A 23,806-nucleotide genomic window follows, 5' to 3' on the forward strand; every position below is an offset into this window, starting at 1 on the left:
CAAGCATCAAAATGTGTGTGCCAAATTGAACAGCAAACAGCACTCAGCAGGCAAGCAGTTTTGTCACTGGAGTTTAAACACAAATAATCAATCGCACCATGCAAGTCTCATGACAGAAATAATTTACCATGGCAGCAACAGCAACTTTACCTACCATGATTACTTCAATTGACAAAATAAAAGTACGCACATGAGTACTGTATCAATCTTGGAGCGGCTCAATGGTGCATGAGAAAACATAAGAGAGAGAGGCCAGTACTGTGGCCACCACATTCTCCTGACTTCACTCCTATGGCTTTCTTGTAATAATAGTGTGGTGTACAAAACATCGATGGACAGCCCAGAATGGACGAAATTTTCACCAACATCTGTAGCATCAAAACTTTCATGGACACCTAGTGTGAAAATGGAGCATCTGTGACATTGAGTCACACAAAATGTATCTTTCATTTCCTCTAACTACTCTAAACTTTTGTGTGTATCGATTTTTACAGACCGTCTGTACAACACCATTGTGTGGCAAAGTGCCTGGGAGATCAGTTGACTGGAATGGCTAATGTATTGCGAAAAAGGTTACGCAATGAACATCAATGAAAATGAAACAAGGGTAATAGAGTGTAATCAAATCAGGTGATGGTGAGGGAATTAAGACTACGAAACGAGGCACTAAAATAGAGAAATGAATTTAGCTGTTCAGCATAAAAATTGACAATGGTTCAGTAAAGAGTTTACAAAATGCAGACTGGCAATCGAAACAATAAGTGTTGGACAAAGAGAAATTCTAATAGAAATATTGTTACAAAACATTTTGTGAAGTTATCTGTCTAGAGTGTTGCCTTGTATGGAACTGAAATACACGAGGCGTGTTTTTTTATGTATGATCCATTTGAACGTAAGTACACAACTAAAGGTTATTTCAAAAAAGTAAATTTATTTTCAGAAAGTACATACTTCACTCTATTTTTTGACACAGTTGTCAAGTTTGTTGAAACACATATCATACCTCTCAACCAATTTTAAAATACTCTCTTCATAAAAACTTGCCACCCGTTCTGATAACAGAAAGTTCACTGCCGTTTCCACGTCATCGTCATTGTAACGGTTATCACTGAGGTGTTGTTTGAGATGGAGGAACAGATGGTAATCGCTCGGCGCAAGATCAGGACTGTAGGGTGGGTGGTCTAAAACTTCCCAGCCAAAACTGTCCAATAAATCATGGGTCTGACCTGCAGTTTGAGGTCTTGCATTGTCATGGAGAAGGACAATTCCCTTTGTCAACATGACACGTCTTTTGCTTTGAATCGCTCTGCATAGCTTTCTCAGTGTTTGGCAGTATGCTTGTGCATCGCTAGTGGTTCCTGGTTCCTTGTTGCATGAAGTCGACCAGCAAAACACCACGCCTATCCCAAAACACCGACACCATGATTTTGTGCTGGTACAGAGTCTGTTTGGCCTTCACCTTTACAGGCGAGCGTGTGTGTCTCCATTCCATGTCTGTTGCTTCGATTCGGGCATGATATGCGAAACCCATGTTTCGTCTCCAGTTACGATCTGACCCAAGAAGCCATCACCTTCTTTGTGATAACGAGTCAAGAACTTCATCACACACTCAAATCTTTGGTTTCTGTGGTCCTCTGTTAGGAGTTTCAGGACCCAATGGGAGCACAGTTTCCTAAACTTTAGGTGTTCGGAAACAATGTTGTAAAGCACTGATCTCGACAAGTCAGGAAATTCTTTTGAGGGACCTGGTATTGTAAAGCACCTGTTCTCATGAATCCTCGCTTCAACTGAAGCCACCAAAGCGTCTGTAATCAAAGAAGGGTGACCAGAGCAGTCATCATGGACGTTGTCACGGCCAACTTTGAATTCTCGTACCCACTTATGCACTTTGCTTTCACTCATAACAGTATCACCATACATTTCACAAATCTCACACCTGGCAGGCGAGTTGACAGTCTTAAACATTTTGAAGCACAGAACAGAACCATACAGGTTAGCTACAGAGCTGAAATTGAGCACAGTTGTTCCCGAGGCATGCCGGTACACAGCGCAGGCGCTCGTTGTGGTATACGCACAAATTACTAGTGTCTACTACAAAACGGACCTTATTTAAAACACACACCTCGTAGATAATAAACAGGACAGACAAGTAAAATCAGAAGCTTTTGAAATGTAGTGTCCAAGGAGAATAATAAAGACTAGAGGGATATATCAAGTAACTAACAGAGGTTTTGCATTTTATGTCAAAGCGGTAGGTGGAACAAAACAAAATGTCCAGACACTCTGTGACCAAAATGGTACTGAAACAGAGGATGACAGACTAAAGGCCAAAATACTAAATGTCTTTTTCCAAAGCTGTTTCACAGAGGAAGACTGCACTGTAGTTCCTTCTCTAGATTGTCGTACAGATGACAAAATGGTAGATATCGAAACAGACAACAGAGGGATAGAGATACAATTAACATCGCTCAAAAGAGGAAAGGCCGCTGGACCTGATGGGATACCAGTTCGATTTTACACAGAGTACGCGAAGGAACTTGCCCCCTTGTTGCAGCGGTGTACCGTAGGTCTCTAGAAGAGAGTAGCGTTCCAAAGGGTTGGAAAATGGCACAGGTCATCCCCGTTTTCAAGAAGGGATGTCGAACAGATGTGCAGAACTATAGACCTATATCTCTAACGTCGATCAGTTGTAGACTTTTGGAACACTTATTATGTTCGAATATAATGACTTTTCTGGAGACTAGAAATCTACTCTGTAGGAATTGGCATGGGTTTCGAAAAAGACGGTCGTGTGAAACTCAGCTCGCGCTATTCGTCCACGAGACTCAGAGGGCCATAGACACAGGTTCACAGGTAGATGCGTGTTTCTTGACTTCCGCAAGGCGTTCGATACAGTTCCCCGCAGTCATTTAATAAACAAAGTAAGAGCATATGGACTATCAGACCAATTGTGTGATTGGATTGAAGAGTTCCTAGATAACAGAATGCAGCATGTCATTCTCAATGGAGAGAAGTCTTCCGAAGTAAGAGTGATTTCAGGTGTGCCGCAGGGGAGTGTCATAGGACTGTTGCTATTCACAATATACATAAATGACCTTGTGGATGACATAGGAAGTTCACTGAGGCTTTTTTCAGATGATGCTGCGGTTTATCGAGAGGTTGTAACAATGGAAAATTGTACTGAAATGCAGGAGGATCTGCAGCGAATAGACGCATGGTGCAGGGAATGGCAATTGAATCTCAATGTAGACAAGTGTAATGTGCTGTGAATACATAGAAAGATAGTTCCCTTATCATTTAGCTACAAAATAGTAGGTCAGCAACTGGAAGCAGTTAATTCCATAAATTATCTGGAAGTACGCATTAGGAGTGATTTAAAATGGAATGATCATATAAAGTTGATCGTCGGTAAAGCAGATGCCAGACTGAGATTCATTGGAAGAATCCTAAGGAAATGCAATCTGAAAACAAAGGAAGTACGTTACAGTACACTTGTTCGCCCACTGCTTGAATACTGCTCAGCAGTGTGGGATCCGTACCAGATAGGGTTGATAGAAGAGATAGAGAAGATCCAACGGAGAGCAGCGCGCTTCGTTACAGGATCATTTAGTAATCGCGAAAGCGTTACGGAGATGATAGATAAACTCCAGTGGAAGACTCTGCAGGAGAGACGCTGAGTAGCTCGGTACGGGCTTTTGTTAAAGTTTCGAGAACATACCTTCACCGAAGAGTCAAGCAGTATATTGCTCCCTCCTACGTATATCTCGCAAAGAGGCCATGAGGATAAAATCAGAGAGATTAGAGCCCACACAGAAGCATACCGAAAATCCTTCTTTCCACGAGCAATACGAGACTGGAATAGAAGGGAGAACCAATAGAGGTACTCAGGGTACCCTCCGCCACACGCCGTCAGGTGGCTTGCGGAGTATGGATGTAGATGTAGAATTGGCAAGAAGGAAGCTTCATGATGCAACTTCACTAAAAGGTGAAATACGTTGACAGGATAATCATTAGATGTCAAGTAATAGCTGATTTGGTAATGGGAAGGTGTCATGGGAAGTTGTCCAGGGGTGTGTGTGTGTGTGTGTGTGTGTGTGTGTGTGTGTGTGTGTGTGGGAGAGAGGAGGGTTGGTTGCAGTAGTTATGCAGATATGAAAAGACTTGCATGGGACAAACTTAAAGACTAGTGTAGAGAGCTGTATCAAACCCATTTTCAGACTGAAGATTACAGTAACATCTATGTCACAGTAAATATTAGAACAAAATATTAAGTGTTAGAAAAATAAGGAACAACAAATACATAGGCTCAACAGGGGCACTGTAACTGATATTGCAGTGAAGTATTCATTTGCTTCTGTAGCTGACACAGATTATCACTTTTGCCAAAATCCTCGTGATTATACACCGAGGGTCACCATACTCAGTTTAAGGGCCTAAATATCTCCGTTATCAGTCCACCATTTCACTGGAAATTCACATAATGCAAAATAAGAAAGAGAGAACTGTCAGGTCCAGAGTATGTGACTTTGTTGTCAAGATTGGAAATGTGCATAACAATAGATTAAAATAGATAATTAGAAATGAGACAAAACTGAGGCAGCTAAAAACTACAATTGTTCACTGAAGGATACCCCATGAAGGGTCACCATAGTCAGTATGATTACAATGAGGTGACAAAAGTCATGAGATGCCTCATAATATCACGTCAGACCACTTTTTGCCTGGCGTAGCACAGCAACTCTAAGTTGTTGGAAGTCCCTACAGAAATACCGAGCCTTGCTGCATCTAAAGCCATCCATAAATACTAAAGTGTTGCACATGAAGGAGTTTTTGCATGAACTGACCTCTTAATTATGTCCCATAAATGTTCTATAGGATTCATGTAAGATGATCTGTGTGGCCAAATCATTCACTCGAAATGTCCAGCATGTGCTTCAAATCATTCATGTACAACGGTGGCCTGGTGACGCATTGTCATCCATAAAATTCCACTGTCATTTGGGAATATGACGTCCATTAATGGCTGCAAATAGCCGAACATAGCCACGATCCAGTCCGTTCATGTAAACACAGCCCACACCATTAAGGAGCCACCAGAAATTTGCACAATACCTTTGTGGCAGCTTGCGTACATGGCTTCAAGGGGTCTGAGGCCACACTCTGACCCTATCATCAGCTCTTACCAAATGAAACTGTGATTCATCTGACCATGACACAGTTTTCCAGTCATCTAGGGTTAAACTGATATGCTCATGAGCCCAGTAGAGTTACTGCAGCTGATGTCATGCAGTTAGCTAAGGCGTTCGTGTCATCTGCTGCAACAGCCCATTAACACCAAATTCCACCACTCAGTCCTAACACACACATTTTTTTGTACATCCCATGCTGATTTCCAACGTTATTTCACACAGTGTTGCTTCTCCATTGACACTGACAAATGCCGCTGCTCTTGGTTGTTTAGTAAAGGCTACTGGCCACTGCATTGTCCGTAGTGAGAAGTAATGGCTGAAATTTAGTGTTCACAGTACACTCTTGACCACGGTGGATGTCGCAATATTGAATTCCCAAACCATTTCCGAAATGGAATGTCCCATGCATCTAGCACCAAATAACAGTTGGCATTCAGAGTCTGTTAATTCCCTTCGTGTGGCCATAGTCACGTCTGAAACCTTTTTATGTGAATCACCCGAGTATAAATGACTGCTCTGCCAATGCACTGCCCTTTAGTATCTTGTGTATGTAATACTACCACCACCTTTATCGTGCATATCACTACCCCACGACTTGTCACTACAGTGTAAAATGGCATGAGAAAATGAAGACCACTCAGAGTAGAGAGCTAATTAGGCTAAAGCGCTGGATGAATAAAATACACACGTAAAGATTTTAAAATGCCTGACAATGCAGAGACAGAGGGTAGCTTGAGGCAAACTGGGGCACATGCCGCTCCACATATACCCTTGACACCAAATGTTGAGGTGCATTATATTTTGTTATAAAATCTGGTTTCCCTCAGGAAACATGACTTTGTTAACTGCTATCCCAATGTCCCTAATTATCTGGGGTAGGGAGGCATGCAGGTTGATGGCTTTTGTCTCTCTTCAGCCAACAAGGCACACATTGTGAGAATATGGGCTACCATGGGATGGTTAGTGCAACTGCATTGAGACAGTTTTCTTGATGTAAAAGGAACTTGTGGTTAAGTATGGTGTGGCAGATATGTAGCTGTCAGAATACAATGGCTTTTGAGAGGCTTGGACAGAAGTATACCATGCCTTGGTGGTTCCCTTAATTGTCCTCTACTTGTTGAGGATTGTGCTGACCTGCCATTCCATATCACAGGTTTCAAATTTTGATCCCACAATTGCAATTTTAGGGCTGTTCTCAGCCTGTGCCCAGTACTCTGAGTTCAATTTTGACTCCTGTGGTGGCTTCTTTGGCTAATTGGTCAGCAAGTTCATTTCCTGGAACACCTGCATGGCTCAGTATCCAGATGAATGTCAAAACCCTTCTGGCATCTGTCATATGAAGAGCACGGAACCAACAGAGAAGGAAAATGTGAATGGATAATACACTGACAATGAATGAAAAATTTAATTTCTAAAAAAGTTAACTTTTATTTTCCATAGTGAATTGGAATATATCACAAATCACAGTAATGTTGGAAATATTGCCGCATAATATAAGTAAATACTATGTATAAATATTTAATATACTATAAAATAACATACATACACACACAGCAACACTGCTATCCTACTAATGAAGTCACTAGTTCTGCTACATCTTCACTAGTTGATCTTACTGTCAGCTGCATTGTGACACCTTCAGCAAGTGCTAATTTCGCTCGGACCAGCATATCATGACCTCCGCGAAACACCCCTGTACAGGAAATAGAAAGGATTCAAATTGGTTATACGAGTAAAAATACTACTGGTATGAAAACAAATGTATACATTCACTGGTACATAAGGCTGAAGATGGAATCCAAGTTTCTTAATTCAACAAAGGGAATTCTTCAAGAATGGTGTCGCTTACACTTTTCTTTCTCACTGAAACTTGTCCTTTCTATATCAATCACATTAGCACTTAAAAAACTGCTTTTGACGCCAAATAATTCTAAATCTTCCTTCTTTTCAACGCCTTTCATCCCAATGACTTCAGGCCACTAGTTGATCTTATATAAAACAGAATCTTATTTAAAAAATACTGTGTTTGGCAATAATTAAAACCAGCTTAAATTTTCTTGCATAGTTCTTTGGTTGCCATCTCACTTTATTTAAAAAGAAACTTTATACTATGTTGAACACCCATTTCCTGAGTTCTTGTAATTCGAGACTCATAGCATTTCCATGATTGCAGACCAGAATTTAAAAATGCCAAAATTTTTTTGAAGAACTCTTCCTGTAGCTTTTAGGTTTTATCACCTATTCTTAATCATAATTTCTGAAAGAAGAATCTGATCTGTTGCTCTGCCATCCAAGATAGATTCTACCTCTTTATTCTTCAGTGGACTGTGGTTCTGGTTTTACTTTTTTTTAATTAATTTTAGTCTGATTTGATTTGCTTGCAAGTTGTTTAAGCCTCCACTGCAGCTTGCTGCTTCGTTCGCAGCTTTCTACAATTGATACGAAGCCAGGATAGATTTTTCTCATCTATCTTAAATGGGTTGTTGAATGAGATTCCTAAAATTAAATTACATATTGTTCTACCAGTTTTATCAAGAGCTGAAAGTTTAGGAAAAAAACTTACAAATACATTCTCTATTCAATTTCCTCAGGCACTCCCATTCTTATTTTGCTTTTGTTCCCGATATCTTCATGCCATAAATTTTCATATACAACATGCAAGAAATAATTACGCTAAACTCATAAAAATTAGAGATGTATGTGCTACTGTACACTACACACTTTACCTGCCAGAAACAATGTGTGTGCTGACTTTCCTTCAGGTACTCTGTCTGACCTCTCAGCTGGCTGCATGCCAAGGAAGTTGATAATGGATTTCACAGCCTCTTCCAGTGTATTCATGCTTGATAGTGCATAAATATCCTCCATTTCACAATATGCTTCTGCTGCTTCATCCCACGAAGCACCAAAATTTACTTTGCTAACCTTCTGGATTTGGTCACTGAGAGTTACTTCAACATCCTCCAACTGCAAACACAATTGCAAGAATGAGAATTGAGAAAATAAAATAACTCAGTTATTCTACCTATGAACAACAAATTTATTTAACAAGTTGACTGCCCTGAGACCAGTGGCAGCGTAAGCAGAGCCACTTGCTGTGCCCGCGCCACAGCCCCTTGGCAGTCAACGTTTTAGATTCCTGTCTTATTATGAAAAAGTGAATGAGTATTTCAATATTCAGGTTGTGGTCTTCAGTCCAGAGACTGGTTTGAAGCAGCTTTCCATGTTACTCTATCCTGTGCAAGCTTCTTCATCTCCGTGCAACTACTGCAACCTACATCCTGAATCTGCTTAGTGTATTCATCTCTTTGTCCCCCTATATGATTTTTACCCTCCATGCTTCCCTCCAATACTAAATTGGTGATCCCTTGATGCCTCAGAATATGCCCTACCAGCTGATCCCTTCTTCTAGTCAAGTTGTGCCAGAAATTTCTCTTCTCTCCAATTCTATTCAATACCTCCTCCTAGTTATGTGATCTACCCCTCTACTCTTCAGCATTCTTCTGCAGCACCATATTTCGAAAGCTTCTATTCTCTTCTTGTCTAAACTATTTATCGTCCATGTTTCACTTGCATACATAGCTACACTGCATACAAATACTTTCAGAAACAACTTCCTGACACTTAAATCTATACTCGATGTTAACAAATTTCTTTTCTTCAGAAACACTTTCCTTATCATTGCCAGTCTACATTTTATATCCTCTCTACTTCGACCATCATCAGTTATTTTGCTCCCCAAATAGCAAAACTCGTTTACTACTTTGAGTGTCTCATTTCCTAATCTAATTCCCGCAGCATCACCCAATTTAATTCGACTACATTCCATTATCCTCATTTTGCTTTTGTTGATGTTCATCTTATACCCTCCTTTCAAGACACTGTCCATTCCGTTCAACTGCTCTTCCAGGTCCTTTGCTGTCTCTGGGAGAATTACAATGTCATTGGCAAACCTCAGTTTTCATTCCTTCTCCATGAATTTTAATTCATACTCCATTGTTTTCTTTACTGCTTGCTCAATATACAGATTGAATAACAGTGGGGATAGGCTACAACCCTGTCTCACTCCCTTCCCAACCACTGCTTCCCTTTCATGCCCCTCGACTCTTATAACGGCTATCTGGTTTCTGTACAAATTGTAAATAGCCTTTCGTTCCCTGTATTTTACCCTGCCACCTTTAGAATTTGGAAGAGAGTATTCCAGTCAACATTGTCAAAAGCTTTCTCTAAGTCTACAAATGCTAGAAACGTAGGTTTGCCTTTCCTTAATCTTTCTTCTAAGATAAGTCGTAAGGTCAGTATTGCCTTACGTGTTCTAACACTTCTACGGAATCCAAACTGATCTTCCCTGATGTCGGCTTCTACCAGTTTTTCCATTTTTCTGTAAAGAATTCGTGTTAGTATTTTGCAGCCATGACTTATTAAACTGATAGGTTGGTAATTTTCACACCTGTCGACACCTGCTTTCTTTGGGATTGGAATTATTTATTCTTCTTGAAGCCTAAGGGTATTTGTATTTCAATGCAGTAAAGTAAATAACATAAATAAGACAATTTTATAATTCTCAACTTATATCAGAAACTCAACAAATACCCAAAATATTATGGATTTTGTTCTAAAAGAAAAAACAACCAGAAATAATAAAAACTGGGAAAGGAAGATTAGATTTTAATGTCTCTCTTACCATGAAGTTATTAGTTAAAGGCTCAAAGTTTGACACGACGAAAGAGTAGCAAAATGGCTGTGACATCTTCAAAGCAGACATCTTAGCTGTTGCCTTAATTCGCAGAAACTTTGGTAAACCTAGATTTATTGTCCAGACAGGGTTTGAACCCAGTTTCTCTTATGAAGTAGTCTAGTGGCTTAGTCATTATGCCACCAGCTCTACATCTGGATCTATTCTCCACAAACCATCTGACTGTGTGGCAGAAGGTACTTCTGGCACCATTACAGAATCCCACCATTCCCTGTTCCATTCACAAATAGTGCAAGGGAAAATTGATTCGTGGTGAACCTCCACATTACCTGTAATTTCTCGAATTTTCTCATTGTTGTCATTTTAGGAGTTGTATATGGGAGGAAGTAATTTTTGATAGACTTTTCCCAGAACATACTCTTTCATAATTTCAAGAACAAACCTCTCCACGATGCCCAACATGTCCCTCGTAGCATCTGCCACTAGAGTTTGTCGAGTGTCTCCATAATGTTTTCATGCCAACTAACAGATGAAGCAATGAAAAATGCTGCTCTTCATTGGATCTTGTCTCAGTCTTCGATCAAACCTTATTACTAGTATTAGTAATTTATTTGTCTAAGGAGGATTCTACAATCCCTTTCCACCTTCAATTTACATATAATACAATTTGTGAAGGTAATATAAAGAAGAACATATGTCACATACATAGACATATAAATACATGATTGAATATAATAGAGGGAAACATTTCACGTGGGAAAAATATATCTAAAGAATTTGCATTAGTATTTTGCAGCTGCGACTTATTAAACTGATAGTTCGGTAATTTTCACATCTGCCAACACCTGCTTTCTTTGGGATTGGAATTATTATATTCTTCTTGAAGTCTGAGGGTATTTCGCCTGTTTCATACATCTTGCTCACTAGATGGTAGAGTTTTGTCAGGACTGGCTCTCCCAAGGCCGTCAGTAGTTCTAATGGAATGTTGTCTACTCCCGGGGCCTTGTTTTGACTCAGGTCTTTCAGTGCTCTGTCAAACTCTTCACACAGTATCATATCTCCCATTCCATCTTCATCTACATCCTCTTCCATTTCCATAATATTGTCCTCAAGAACATCGCCCCTGTATAGACCCTCTATATACTCCTTCCACCTTTCTACTTTCCCTTCTTTGGTTAGAACTGGGTTTCCATCTGAGCTCTTGATATTCATGCAAGTGCTTCTCTTTTCTCCAAAGGTCTCTTTAATTTTCCTGTAGGCAGTATCTATCTTACCCCTAGTGAGATAAGCCTCTACATCCTTACATTTGTCCTCTAGCCATCCCTGCTTAGCCATTTTGCACTTCCTGTTGATCTCATTTTTGAGACGTTTGTATTCCTTTTTGCCTGCTTCATTTACTGCATTCTTATATTTGCTCCTTTCATCAATTAAATTCAATATTTCTTCTGTTACCCAAGGATTTCTACTAACCCTTGTCTTTTTACCTACTTGGTCCACTTCTGCCTTCACTATTTCATTCCTCAAAGCTACCCATTCTTCTTCTACTTTATTTCTTTCCCCCATTCCTGTCAATTGTTCCCTTATGCTCTCCCTGAAACTCCGTACAACCTCTGGTTCTTTCAGTTTATCCAGGTCCCATCTCCTTAAATCCCCACCATTTTGCAGTTTCTTCAATTTTAATCTGCAGTTCATAACCAATAGATTGTGGTCAGAGTCTACATCTGCCCCTGGAAATGTCTTACAATTTAAAACTGGGTTCCTAAATCTCTGTCTTACCATTATATAATCTATCTGATACCTTTTAGTATCTCCGGGATTCTTCAATGTATACAACCTTCTTTTATTCATCACATTCACCAATCTGTCGATGTGATATAGTAGCCTCCGCCATTACTCTCACTTGTACAACATATGTGGCTTATCTATTGATATGGTTTTAATATTTGAATATAGTATAAGATTTATTTGTTCAGAGTCTGTTTAGGTATGATATACTTATTTTTTTCTATTGATATAGTCATAAATGTCACATATCTTTGTGCAGCTATATGTCACTGAATTTGTGTGGACTATCTGTTTAGTATTAAGTTATCTTACAATGGCCTAAGAAGCCAAAAGCCAGTTCATAACCACCTATTAAATAGATATTATTGTGGAACATTAATAATGTGTATTCAAGTTGTTAATATGTGTATATTCCTCCAAGAAATGACAGAATATTTCACAAATATATATACATGTGTTTAAATAGGAGAGGGCAGGTTATCAACCATGAACTTGTTAAAGGAAATGTTTCACTATTTGCCTGAATTGATTTGGGGAAGCCACATAAAACCTAAACCAGGCCGATCAGACAGAGAATGTTTGAACATTAGAATGTAATCCTTTCGAAATGTAGTGCCACAATATTCTAGCCCTGTTTTTCTGCTTCAAAAAATTTGAAGTTTTACAAGAGTAACATGATAGTTTATATTGCTCAAAAAACTGCCAATATTTCTAAAAAACCGCCAATATTTTTAAAAACCACAAAAATTGGCAAAAAATAACCTTGAATTTAATAAAAAATCAAATCAAATTTGGCAATAAACAATGACAGCAGCAAAAAATAAAACTGAATTTTATTGAAAAAATAAAACTGAATTTTATTGAAAAAATCCACTGAATTTGGTGAAGAGCACTGAAATTGGCAAAAAATAAACTGGATTCATTGAAAAATATCAAATTTGATAAAAACAACACAACTGGGGGGAAAAAAAAAAAAAAAAAAAAAAAAAAGTACAGACATTGGAGAAAATAACACCAAAATAGGAAAAAAATAACATGGAAAAGTAGAAAAAAGTAACACTGAAATAAGGAAAAAATAAACCAGATTAAGAAACAAAATTATCGAGTTTATCAGAATATGTAGCAACATTGGAAAAAACTAACACCAAATTTGGCAAAATCATCATATTTGCAAAAAATTATACTGAATTTGGCAAAAAATAACACCAAATTAGGCCATAAAATAAATGATTTTTTCCTATCTCTACCGGTTCACCACTGTCCAAAAACTGGACTGCTGGAACACGCACCACATTAAAAACACGGCTGCAGTACACCTGCTCGACACCCGCCCTAATATACACAAGAACAGCCCCATTGCCTGCTGCATATCTTAATGTCGACAGCAAGTTTCACATTTGACCCATTAAGGCTTGTTGAGACTGCATCATGCTTCACTAGCTACAGCAAATGTGATAGAGTATGTGGAACAATGTCATGCTACACCTTATGTGTATTCACGTGAACATCTGTGGGCCCAAATGCAGAAAAAATGGCAATTTGTGCACTGTAAAAGAGGGAAAAAATGGTGAAACATCAAGGTCAATATCTACATCTACATGGATACTCTGCAAATCACATTTAAGTGCCTGGCAGAGTGTTTATCGAACCACCTTCACAATAATTCTCTATTATTCCAATCTCGTAAAGTTGCGGAAAAAATGAACACCTTTATCCTTCTGTGCGAGGTCTGATTTTCCTTTTTTATTATGGTAATCATTTCTCCCTTTATACGTCAACATCAACAAAATATGTTAGCATTCGAAGGAGAAAGTTGGTGATTGAAATTTCATGAGACATTCCGCCACGATGACAAACACATTTGTTTTAATGACTTCCAACCCAAATACTGTATCACTTCAGTGACACTCTCTCTCCTATTTCACGACAATACAGAACATGCTGCCCTTCTCTGAACTTTCTTGATGTACTTTGTCAATCCTATCTGCTAAGGATCCCACACCGTGCAACAGTATTCTAAAAGAGGACGGACAAGCATAGCGTAGGCAGTTTCTCTAGCAGGTCTGTTACATTTTCTAAGTGTGCTGCCAATAAAATTCAGTCTTTGGTTAACCTTCCCCACAACATTTTCTGTGTGTTCGTTCCTATTTAAGTTGTTCGCAATTGTAATTCCTAAGCATTTAGTTGAATGTAAGGTCTTTAGATTTGACTCATTTATTGTGTAACTGAAGTTTAACAGATTCCTTCATGCATTCATATGGATGACTTCACACTTTTTGTTATTTTGGGTCAATTGCCAAATTTTGCGCCATACAGATTTCTTTTCTAAATCATTTTGCAATTTGTTTGGATCTTCTTATGACTTTACTAGTCGATAAATGACAGTGTCATCTGCAAACAACCTATGACAGCTGTTCAGATTGACTCCCAAGCAAAGATCCTTTAACACTATCTTGGGGAATGCCAGATTAAGGTGTTTGGACCTTCTTAAAATAAACAGTTCTTGAACACTGTGACATCTAGCAATAGAGTTACGAGTTCTGTAGTCCAGTTGCCATGGCCACACAATACCATACCAAAAAAGGGAGACAGAGACTATTTTGGTACAAACCTAGGATGTTAAGAGTTGCTCAAACTAACCACTATTAATAATATGAAATGAGGTAGTTAGGATATACTGCTGAAATATGGTTACCTTTAAGGTGTAACAGTAATCTAGCTTTATAAAATATTGAATGGAGAACTTCCTGTCAAATTTATTTCTTGGGGAACAACACATTATCAAACTCAGCTAATCAACTATAACAAAAATAGCACTTTCTGAGTCTTGCCCCCTCTTGTATTAATTTCTGGGGGCACTCATGCAGTCAGTGATCACTAAGCTATAACCATGTCAGCTCAATGTTCAGTCAATAGCACAAAAACATTCTGTGCTGCACTACCCTAATATACAGTCACCCATACTGAACAGCTACTGAGTACGGACACTGCAATATTGCCACTTGTTCATGTAATTTCAACCCACTATAGTCTCTGTGAGTTTACTGATGTGTATTATTACAATGTGAAGTTTGATATAAAAGCTGATCCTCTTCAAAAAGGACAGTGAAAAGAAATGTGCATAAACTCTGAAATCTACTTCAATGGTGTTGTGTAAAGTTACTTAAAGTCAACTTATGAGTCATCCATTGAGCTGGGTCAGTAAATTTGCAACTGGAGATTCGTGACACCGGAAACAGAGAAACGACAGTTTTGATCAATGAAGAGTGACTAAACTGGAAACAGATTTTGAAATAGATGATTCAGAGTTTACTGATGAAGACCGTGCAGTTGACGACAACAAATTGAGTAATGTTAGTGGTAAATGGCTGAGGATTGTATTTACTGGCCAGAACAAACAAAGTTTTAATAGTGGGTATCTTACAAAAAGAATATTTTGGAAATACAAAATTTATTTCACATATATTTGTTGAGAAAATAATTTGATTGAAACTAAGGGAAATTCTGTACAGCTTTTAGATGACAACTGCATCTACCCCAGGCAAATTAGTAAGAAAATCAGCAAATGGAGTACAATGATAAGAAACAGAAAAGTTCCCCTTTGTAGGAGGGGTGTGTCCCCCTTTTTTCCCGTCCAGAGATAGATTTGTACCATATTTTTAATTTACATGCAAAAAGGCTCATTTTTCAAACAGAGCTCTGATTAGTAAATATATTCCTTGCAAAATTGTACACGAAAAAGATCTTGTGCATCTTTTCATTTATACGAATGGTATGTGAGGTATAAGAAGTGGTACAGAATTCTATAAACGTGATAGTTTGCACTTTTCGTTTCTTAGCAAAGTATTTAAATAAAAGGCGTAAATAAGTGTATATTTTGTAGCCTATATATTCTACTTTATGATATTTTTTTTTTGCGATCAGTGTTGTTGAAATCAGGAGTATGTGCCAACAATGAAAACATCAAGTTCCCCTTCCCATTCACTCAGCGATCCCCTACCACTATTGTCAATGCCATTTCTTCCTACCCACTGTCCAGTTCCATTGAGTTAATGTTGTGAACTGTCAAAGTAGTGTCAGAGAGTTGTTTCTGTGATAGTATTCATCAGTTTGTGGTTTTATGAAGTGCTTCTCCTTAGTCTCATTTCGTTTGTCTGGACTGAGGAAGCAATACTGCTGGACCCTACTATCTGTTTTATTTGTGGTAAATCTGTTTCAGAAGAAGAGAAATCAATAGTGACGAAGGGCTTGGAAACTCTGATACACGTCAGCAAGGAATGGAAGGATGGGCTCATAATCCTCTACAGAACGCTGGACTGACTGAAGTGCATAAGGTATGTCGACCTGAATTAGTAGTATAAGAAACTAACCAACCAGAATGTTGCACAAGCAGATGATAAAAGTTCGAGATCCTCTTACTCTTATTCATTCCGTTTCAAAAAAGACTGTTTCATAGGCGCTGAAACATGTGACACAGAAGCGGAAACAAAAAAAACCACTCCACAAATGCTGTGGAGTGTTTGATGTTTGCTCTTTAACTGTGAAATATATGTTGCTTGAGAAAGCAGAGAAATACGATGATTATTTTGGTAGAAAGGCTGCTGAATGCATCAAGAGTGTTATGTATTTAATAGCTGCAAAAGCCCATTATCATCAAGGTTGCTATGCTAAATTAATGTCGAACCCATCCTCTGTCTGAAAAAGAGGCCACCCTCAAGATACCAAGTTTGATGCTGCTTTTCAAGAATTATATAAATTTAGATAGTTCAGAGGAACGTCAAATTTTACTGTTCCATGTTTGGCAGAAAGTTAATGAATGTCTCCCAGAAGGAGGGACAATGACTATAAAAACTCTGAAAAATAAACTGACTGAACACTTCGGTGATGGGGTCTTGTTTGCCACAATGCCAAAAAATCCCCTAGTTGTATGTTTTCGTGGCAGGGGCCACAAACTATTGAATCAATGGTACAATGAACTACCTGTTAGTGAAAAAGATGAGAGAAAGAGAATAGTAGAAGCAGCAGCAGCAGCTATCATCCGTGAAGATGTAAGAATGACTCCTTACAGTATTGCTGATTATCCAGATATCAATGACTTGACAGAGAATGCTGAAGTTATGGTTGCTGAAACTTTACACGAATTTGTGAAGGGTGTGGTTTTGTCAAAGCAGAAAGGTAGTAAACAATTCCCTTTAAAAAATGTACAGCTATATCCCATGCGATTGTGTCAGCTACCAGCACTTTTTCATTTATCTCCCCACTGCAACCTGGTGTATCTCGAATATGGGTTTGTGCTTTTCATATAGCACTATGGCTTTATCTGCGGCTTCTGCCGTTCAGTTCTGGAAACCAAATTTTCCAAATGATTTGTTCACACAGTTCGTTTTTGATACCGCTGACTTCAATATAGCAACAATGATAGGCAAAGGTACATTCCATGCTATGGATGGAATCAAACGTGTGACTCCAGGGAGAGCAACAGAACATCAGAAAGTAACTAAACACTCTGTCATGTGGAGCTTGACTGAAACACGAGGCGCCCAAAAAATTAATCTGCTAACATTCTGAAGGCAGAATAGAATTGGAATTAAAGAAATTGTTCTGCAAAATGTCTACTCAGAACAATCATTCACTAAAGCAACAGCGCCTACAAAGCACGATTTTACTTTGACGATGGGAAAGGTTTTATGGCTTTCTATTTCTGCATGGCTATGTTTTATGGAGAGAATCACAACTGGAGAACCTTATACATAATCAAATGTATTAGTGCTTCCATTCATCAACAACCTCCCCACAGATTATAGCACTATTTTAACTGCAGGTTGGCGCAGTGGTTAGCACACTGGACTCGCATTCGGGAGGACGATGGTTCAAACCTGTCTCCGGCCATACTGATTTAGGTTTTCCGCGATTTCCCTAAATCGTTTCACGCAAATGCCGGGATGGTTCCTTTGAAAGGGCATGGCCTATTTCCTTCCCAATACTTGCCCCATCTCAGCTTGTGCTCCTTCTCTAATGACCTCATTGTTGATGGGACGTTAAACACTTATGTCCTCCTCCTCCTCAATTGCCATCATGGAGAATAAGACCACAAAGCAAACATGTATTGTGACATCTGATCAACCACTGTACATGAAAGCTAAAGATATAGTTGCAGTGGAGGCTAATGGAGGGAATGAGCTGTTCACTAGCGTAGTTATTCGATTAGGAGGCTTCCACTTGATAATATTTTTTCTGGGAGCAATAGGATTCTTAATTAGAGACAGTGGACTCTCTCAACTTTTGGAGACTGTATATGCTGCAGCTTCTGTTCCCCATATACTTTCTGGTCGTATACACAAGGGCAATTCAAGCTTACTCTGCAGTCATGTGCGCTCTTTCCACCATAATACTGAAGGAAATGGCAGTCATTGAGGAAGAGAAGCAACATATTGAAGACTGTATTTCTGAAAGAGTGGAAATGGTGCATCTTTCAGTGATTTGGAAACAGATCAAGTGATTGAAAAGTTGAAAAATAAATTTGCCAACACAATGGACTATATTAGACTAGAGGTGGGTCGAACTCGTTCATTCCCGTGAACTACTTCATTCATTTCACTCTTTGCCGCGAAGCCTTCAAATGAAGTAGTTCATTCGTGAAGTACGGAAGCCTAGCGAAGTTGCCCAGTTCGCCACTCAGCCGCTGCTACGCTCGCTTCGCCTCGCTCGTACAATAAAGCTTCGTAATACTTCACAATTTTACCAACAGATGGCGGAACTATGGAGTAACGTGCACGCAACGTTTTACGCTCTTACAGCGTCTGAGTTATCTTAAATACAGCATGGTCGAAGGGGACAAAGGGCGTTTCTGTCTGTGTCCAAGTGTCTGAACAATTTTATCTTGGTCTTTATGCCCGTGAACGGCACCTTGTATTTTAAAAAGTGTTTGGCTCCGTTTATATGTCCACCATCTTTTTTCTCTAATTGTCTTCATTTCTATCTTTTGTGTTTGTCTGTGACCAAAGAGCGGCGTAGTATGCTGCTGCAGGCCTGCCTGTATACAGGTTTCCAAATGACAATAAAGAAAAAAAAAGGGGGACAAAGGAAAGATAAACAGAGAAGGCTATCACATATAAAGAAGGTACTACATTTAATCTTGCTCGACATTTTCTCATGAAGCGCCCAAAAAAGTCTTTATCTGCCAAATGAAACATTATTTGTTGTATTCATGAACTGAAAAATAGGGCTACCAACGAAATGCAGTCCAATTTTATGTTCCTTTTAAAATTTAATCCAAAATAGAATGAGTATGTTTAACACTGTCACAAAGTCTATATACCTACGTTAAGTAATTATTCAGAAGTTTTCCTGTAGATTTTATTTTTGTTGACAATAATAACCCACTAGATTCAAAACGTAAACTGTCACCTGTAGTCACTGATACGATTTCAGGTAAAATCCCTCTTTCAGTGTTATTAACAAACCTTTTATTTTCACGTTTGCTGTGCGTGCTCACACAGATAGCCACTTCGTTTCTCTCTTTAATATTCATTTGTCTTCAAGCGCTGCCAACGGTAGGCTACCCGTAGACGCGAAGTTTAACTGCACAAATTGTCATGGGTAATGATGTCAGCACTGCAGGTAGCAGCTGACGCTGCCTTCTCCTCACCCCTCACCTCCTCCACCCGTCCTAAACCTATCGTTCCCCACTAACACCGCGTGATTCGTCGACAGGCGGGACAGGGAGGAGTGAAGTGATGGGAGGAGGAGTGACGTGGGTGAGGGAGAGGGGAAGAGAGTGAGTGAACTAGAAAAAAGTGTGGAGTGTGCTATCTGTGAAGAGTTTGAAGTACCAGTTCATTGAAATTGAATGGTTAGTTCACACTTCACAGGAGTGAAGCATTCATTTGAACGACTCATTCACGAGCTCCCCATCACTATATTAGAAATTGCGGATACAATACATTCAGCTTGTCATCTTGGCATTGCATTTCATCCAAGCAGAGCATATGGGGAATTGGGAGCTCCATACTTTCTTTATGCTAAGGTGTGTCATTTGCACCTCCAGGACATGGAAAAATTGAAAGAAACTATGAAACCCATGAAGTTCCATAAATTCTCCAAGGACAGTTTCTTCATGGTTCAAAACTCTGATAAGTACGGTGTGGAGTATGGACTGACATGACGATAGAACAAACGCTTATGAAAAACCTGAAGAGTGTTGGAGGTGTTTCACACCGAAGAGATTTCAGCGATAGTGTGTTGATCCAATAGATTTGCAGTATACCAATAGCCAATCACTAATGTGAAGCTATGGAACAGTTCTGCGATTTACATTCGGTTACGAGTGATCAGAGTGTTGAACTGAGGAGTGGGAGAATTCACAGAAGACTTCAACTGTGGTTGCAACAACACACTCCATTTGCTTATAAGGAGCAATTGTATTCATTAGCATCTGAATTGGTAGCTTCTCTGGAAGTAAACTGCAACAAAGGTGGGTGTGTTGGTGAAGAAGCTCTCTGAAGAATAGTTACTGTATCGTCAAAATTTGGTTCTCTGAAGCTTAAGCGATGCAGCATGGTTAGGACAACATGTGTGTCAATTGTTAGGATTAAAAACAAATATAACTGAAGTAGATACAAATCAAGTTATTTTAGAGAATACTGTGCATGTTTCATTCACCTGATGATTTAAAGGATTGCTTCACATATGAATTGTCGAGTGTACCAATGTCTCTGTTGGACTGATGAGGCAAACAAAAAGTCGTCATTGTGCAATCTTTTTGATCAAGTACCTAAAAGGAATATTGACAATAATGAATTGAAGTTCTTTGCTATAGATGCAGGGTTTCTTATCCTCCACATCGTGTGGCCCGAGAATGGAACTTTTGGTGACATTTATAAAACCTTAACAGCCCATATTCAGAGACATTATAAAGATGCTGCTGCTGTTGTATTTGACGGACATTCAGAAAGCTTTCTGAACCCAAAGACTACTGAATGACAAAGGTGAATGATGGAATGGATCTCATGAAAAATTTTCTTTGATGACGAAACATTATGCGTTGAATTACAGTTTGCCTTACTTAATAACCTCAGCAATAAAGAAATGTTTATTACACAGCTTGTGCAAAAACTAGACAGTTTTGGTATTGAAACCGGATTGTGGATGACGATGCAGATGTTGAAACTGTTGCAAAAGCAATAAATGCCTAAAAATTTTACCAGCAAGTGATTATAGTGGGTCAAGATGTAGATCATCTTGTGCTACTTGTCGATCTCGTTCCAAATGACACAGACATAATTCTAATGGAGGAAGGTAAAGAAAGGTAGCATCAGGACAAGGTGTTACACTTCCAAAGATATACGTCACTCCTCACTCATTCATGAATGCTAGAATTCAATACTGTTTCTTTAAGTAGTATGTGGTTGTGACAGCACATTCGACCGGTATCCCCCACTTCATAATATTCCACAGATATTTAACACTCCTGTTTCCTCTCCTGATACCACTGCAAAAGCAGGAGAGATATTTATACTCTCTCTCTATACAAAAACAGTTCTGATGAAACTTAAATGCCATCGATTTAAATGTTTGTACTTGTGGGTCAGGCAAACAACGCTGTCATACTCTCTCATTTGCCACCCACTACTGATGCAGGACACCCAGTCTCACCGAATTTACCTACAAGTCCAGCTATGGCTGGGGAACAACTTGGGCTGGAGGCAATCAAACTCATCCCTCTCCCCGATTCACATGAAACGACCACCTTCTCCAGAGAAAATACTGCTACTGATTTCATGTGGCTGCACTCAAGGCTGTGAAAGAAACTGCAGATGTGTGAAGACTGACCTACATTGCACAAAAGTGTGCAAAAACTGTCGTGGACAAAGCTGCACTAATGTGCCTCACAGAGATTAGACAGATGAGTTGGATGATGGTTTTACAAATTTATTTGTGGTATTTTCAATGTCTAAATGCTGTAATAGGATTGTAAATATATTACAACAAAAGTAATTGTTGATTAGTTTTACAGTAATTCTTAATTTTCATGAAAAATGACTTTCATTCCAATAATTAAAGTTGCATACTTCTAAAGTAAACTACTATAAAGCAAAATTGTTCTGTATAGAAAGAAGTCTGTTTCAAAAGAAATTTCACTTTCTTTCCTATACACTTTAGCACTCAAACTAATTACCTTGCTTAAACATGCACCTGACCTCCTCCAAGTAGAACTTCACCAGAAATATTTTCTGTCATATACATAACTTCGTTAAACGAACGGTTTTCTGTGAAGTTTGGAAGAAGAAAAATAAATTAAATTAAGGGGTTGGGGAGGGGGAAGCTACCCCAATAGGGGAGGAAACTTTTTTGTTTTTTACTACTTCATTCCCTAAGAGTGTTTTCCCAAAGTTTCAAAACTTTATAAATTTTTCCCCTCATTTTTCCTAATTTTCCTGGACTAATCAGTTCAGAGGGCAGGTAAGATGGTGGAAAGCTATCCATCCCTGCCACACCTTTAAGTGATAACATGTTTATTGAAATCAAATGCCTTTTTTCTTTTTTTAAGTCATTAGTCTTCTAACCATTGTGATGTGGTCTATCAAGAATTTCTCTCTTGTGCTAACCTCTTCATCTCAGAGTAGTGCTGTGCCCTGAAATAGATTGGTGTGAAAATAATAAATTTTTAAATTTTAATTCCAGTTGCGGCCAGGTAGCAAAGGCCCCGTTGTGGAATGTGCTAACCAAGTAAGCCACTGTGCAGTATTGTCGACATCACACCAAAACATTTCTGCCAGACAAGGTTGCTACACTGGTCACAGCCGAGGTGCATAGAATTGTGAACATCACAACACAGTGAGACCATGAGTTAAGTAACATTTTGTAACTAAGAGTACTTGTATGCTTCCAAGGAACTCACACATTGCAAATTTAGCCCAGCCTAGCAACCCGTACTCAGGATGTGCAAGCTTGGAAAAGCTGACACAGCAAGTCTATGGCAAACCTATTAGTTCCTCAGGCAGGACTATGTCAGAAGTGTAGCAGTAAGCGTGGCTCAAGTCATTTAGCCATGCAGTCATTCTGTCGGTGTCTTGAACCAGAGAGATTGACAGGGTTTTGAATTTCTGAGAAGCCACAGCTACCATTGGATGATGAAGATCAGCTGGAGACCTGTCCACTGATAGCTCATCAAGTTAAGGCAAGAAGTGTACCTACCATACCCATGGTGTGTCAGCTGCACGACTTTGAGAAATCTCACTGATGTGGGGAACAGATGCCTGGCCAGCCTCTGCCACTCAGAGGGACTATGGCCAACGGACTACAAGCTGTTTACAATCTGGCTTGGGAGGCGCACCTTCATGGCCTCCTAACCACTTAGGTATCATTGGCCAACATCCTGGTCTACCGCTGTGGGGCGACCAGGGCACTGCCGCTTGGCATCAGGAAACTATCGCAACCAAGTGCACGACATGGGGACAATAAGTGTGTGTGGCGGCAACTAGCTGACACTACTTCAGAGGGCTTGGATGGGCCACACTTGTCTTCATCTGCTGGCGACCCACAGAGCACCATGGCAGCTGTGGCCTGTGACCCAAGACAATGGACGCAGCCAGCGTGATCAGGATGTCAGCGCATTCCATAATGCGCTTTGTTTGCATGCATGCAGTGTGGCCCTGAGGTAGGCTGGAGTGTTTTATAAAGCTGCTTGAATGAACAACTGTCAATACTATGACTTTTTAACTGAATGTTCTGGCATTAATCTGTGCTTACCATTTTTCTCGCACATCCTCATGCACAGCAGCCCAGAATAGACCAGGCCATCACAGTAGATTCGCACCCTATATCCTTTATAATTTGTTGGATTTATTCCAACCTCCTCCTTTCTTTACAGTTTTAGCCTCCACAGCTCCACTAGTATTATGGAAGTTATTTTCTGATACCTTGGCAAATGTCAACGTTTTCTTTTCTTTGCCACTTCTGCTGAGAACCACCACATTACTTATCAGTAATCGCACTTTTTAACGTTTTTCTACACCATATCCTAAATTCTTTGATTCCCTTCTCCTCTGATTTCCGCACAGTCTATGCTTCATTACCATACATGCTGTGCTCCATACACACATCCACACAATTTTATTTCTCAGTCCTATGTTTG

At 39.3% G+C, this 23,806-nt stretch overlaps 1 protein-coding gene across 2 annotated transcripts in view; it reads right to left on the minus strand.

Moving 5' to 3' along the window:
- Nucleotides 1-6,597: 6,597 nt before the first annotated feature.
- LOC124795735 (coatomer subunit gamma) overlaps nucleotides 6,598-23,806 on the minus strand; it is a 104,742-nt gene continuing 87,533 nt past the window's right edge. For both annotated transcript variants that reach the window (XM_047259829.1, XM_047259821.1), the window contains exons 15-16: nucleotides 7,916-8,156; nucleotides 6,598-6,882 (exon numbers count right to left, since the gene is read on the minus strand). In XM_047259829.1, the coding sequence (XP_047115785.1) occupies nucleotides 6,752-6,882; nucleotides 7,916-8,156 (372 nt within the window). In that variant the 3' untranslated portion in view covers nucleotides 6,598-6,751. The remainder of the gene's footprint in view (nucleotides 6,883-7,915; nucleotides 8,157-23,806) is intronic.

The sequence above is a fragment of the Schistocerca piceifrons genome, chromosome 1 (assembly GCF_021461385.2).
Source record: "Schistocerca piceifrons isolate TAMUIC-IGC-003096 chromosome 1, iqSchPice1.1, whole genome shotgun sequence".
Lineage (NCBI taxonomy): Eukaryota > Metazoa > Arthropoda > Insecta > Orthoptera > Acrididae > Schistocerca > Schistocerca piceifrons.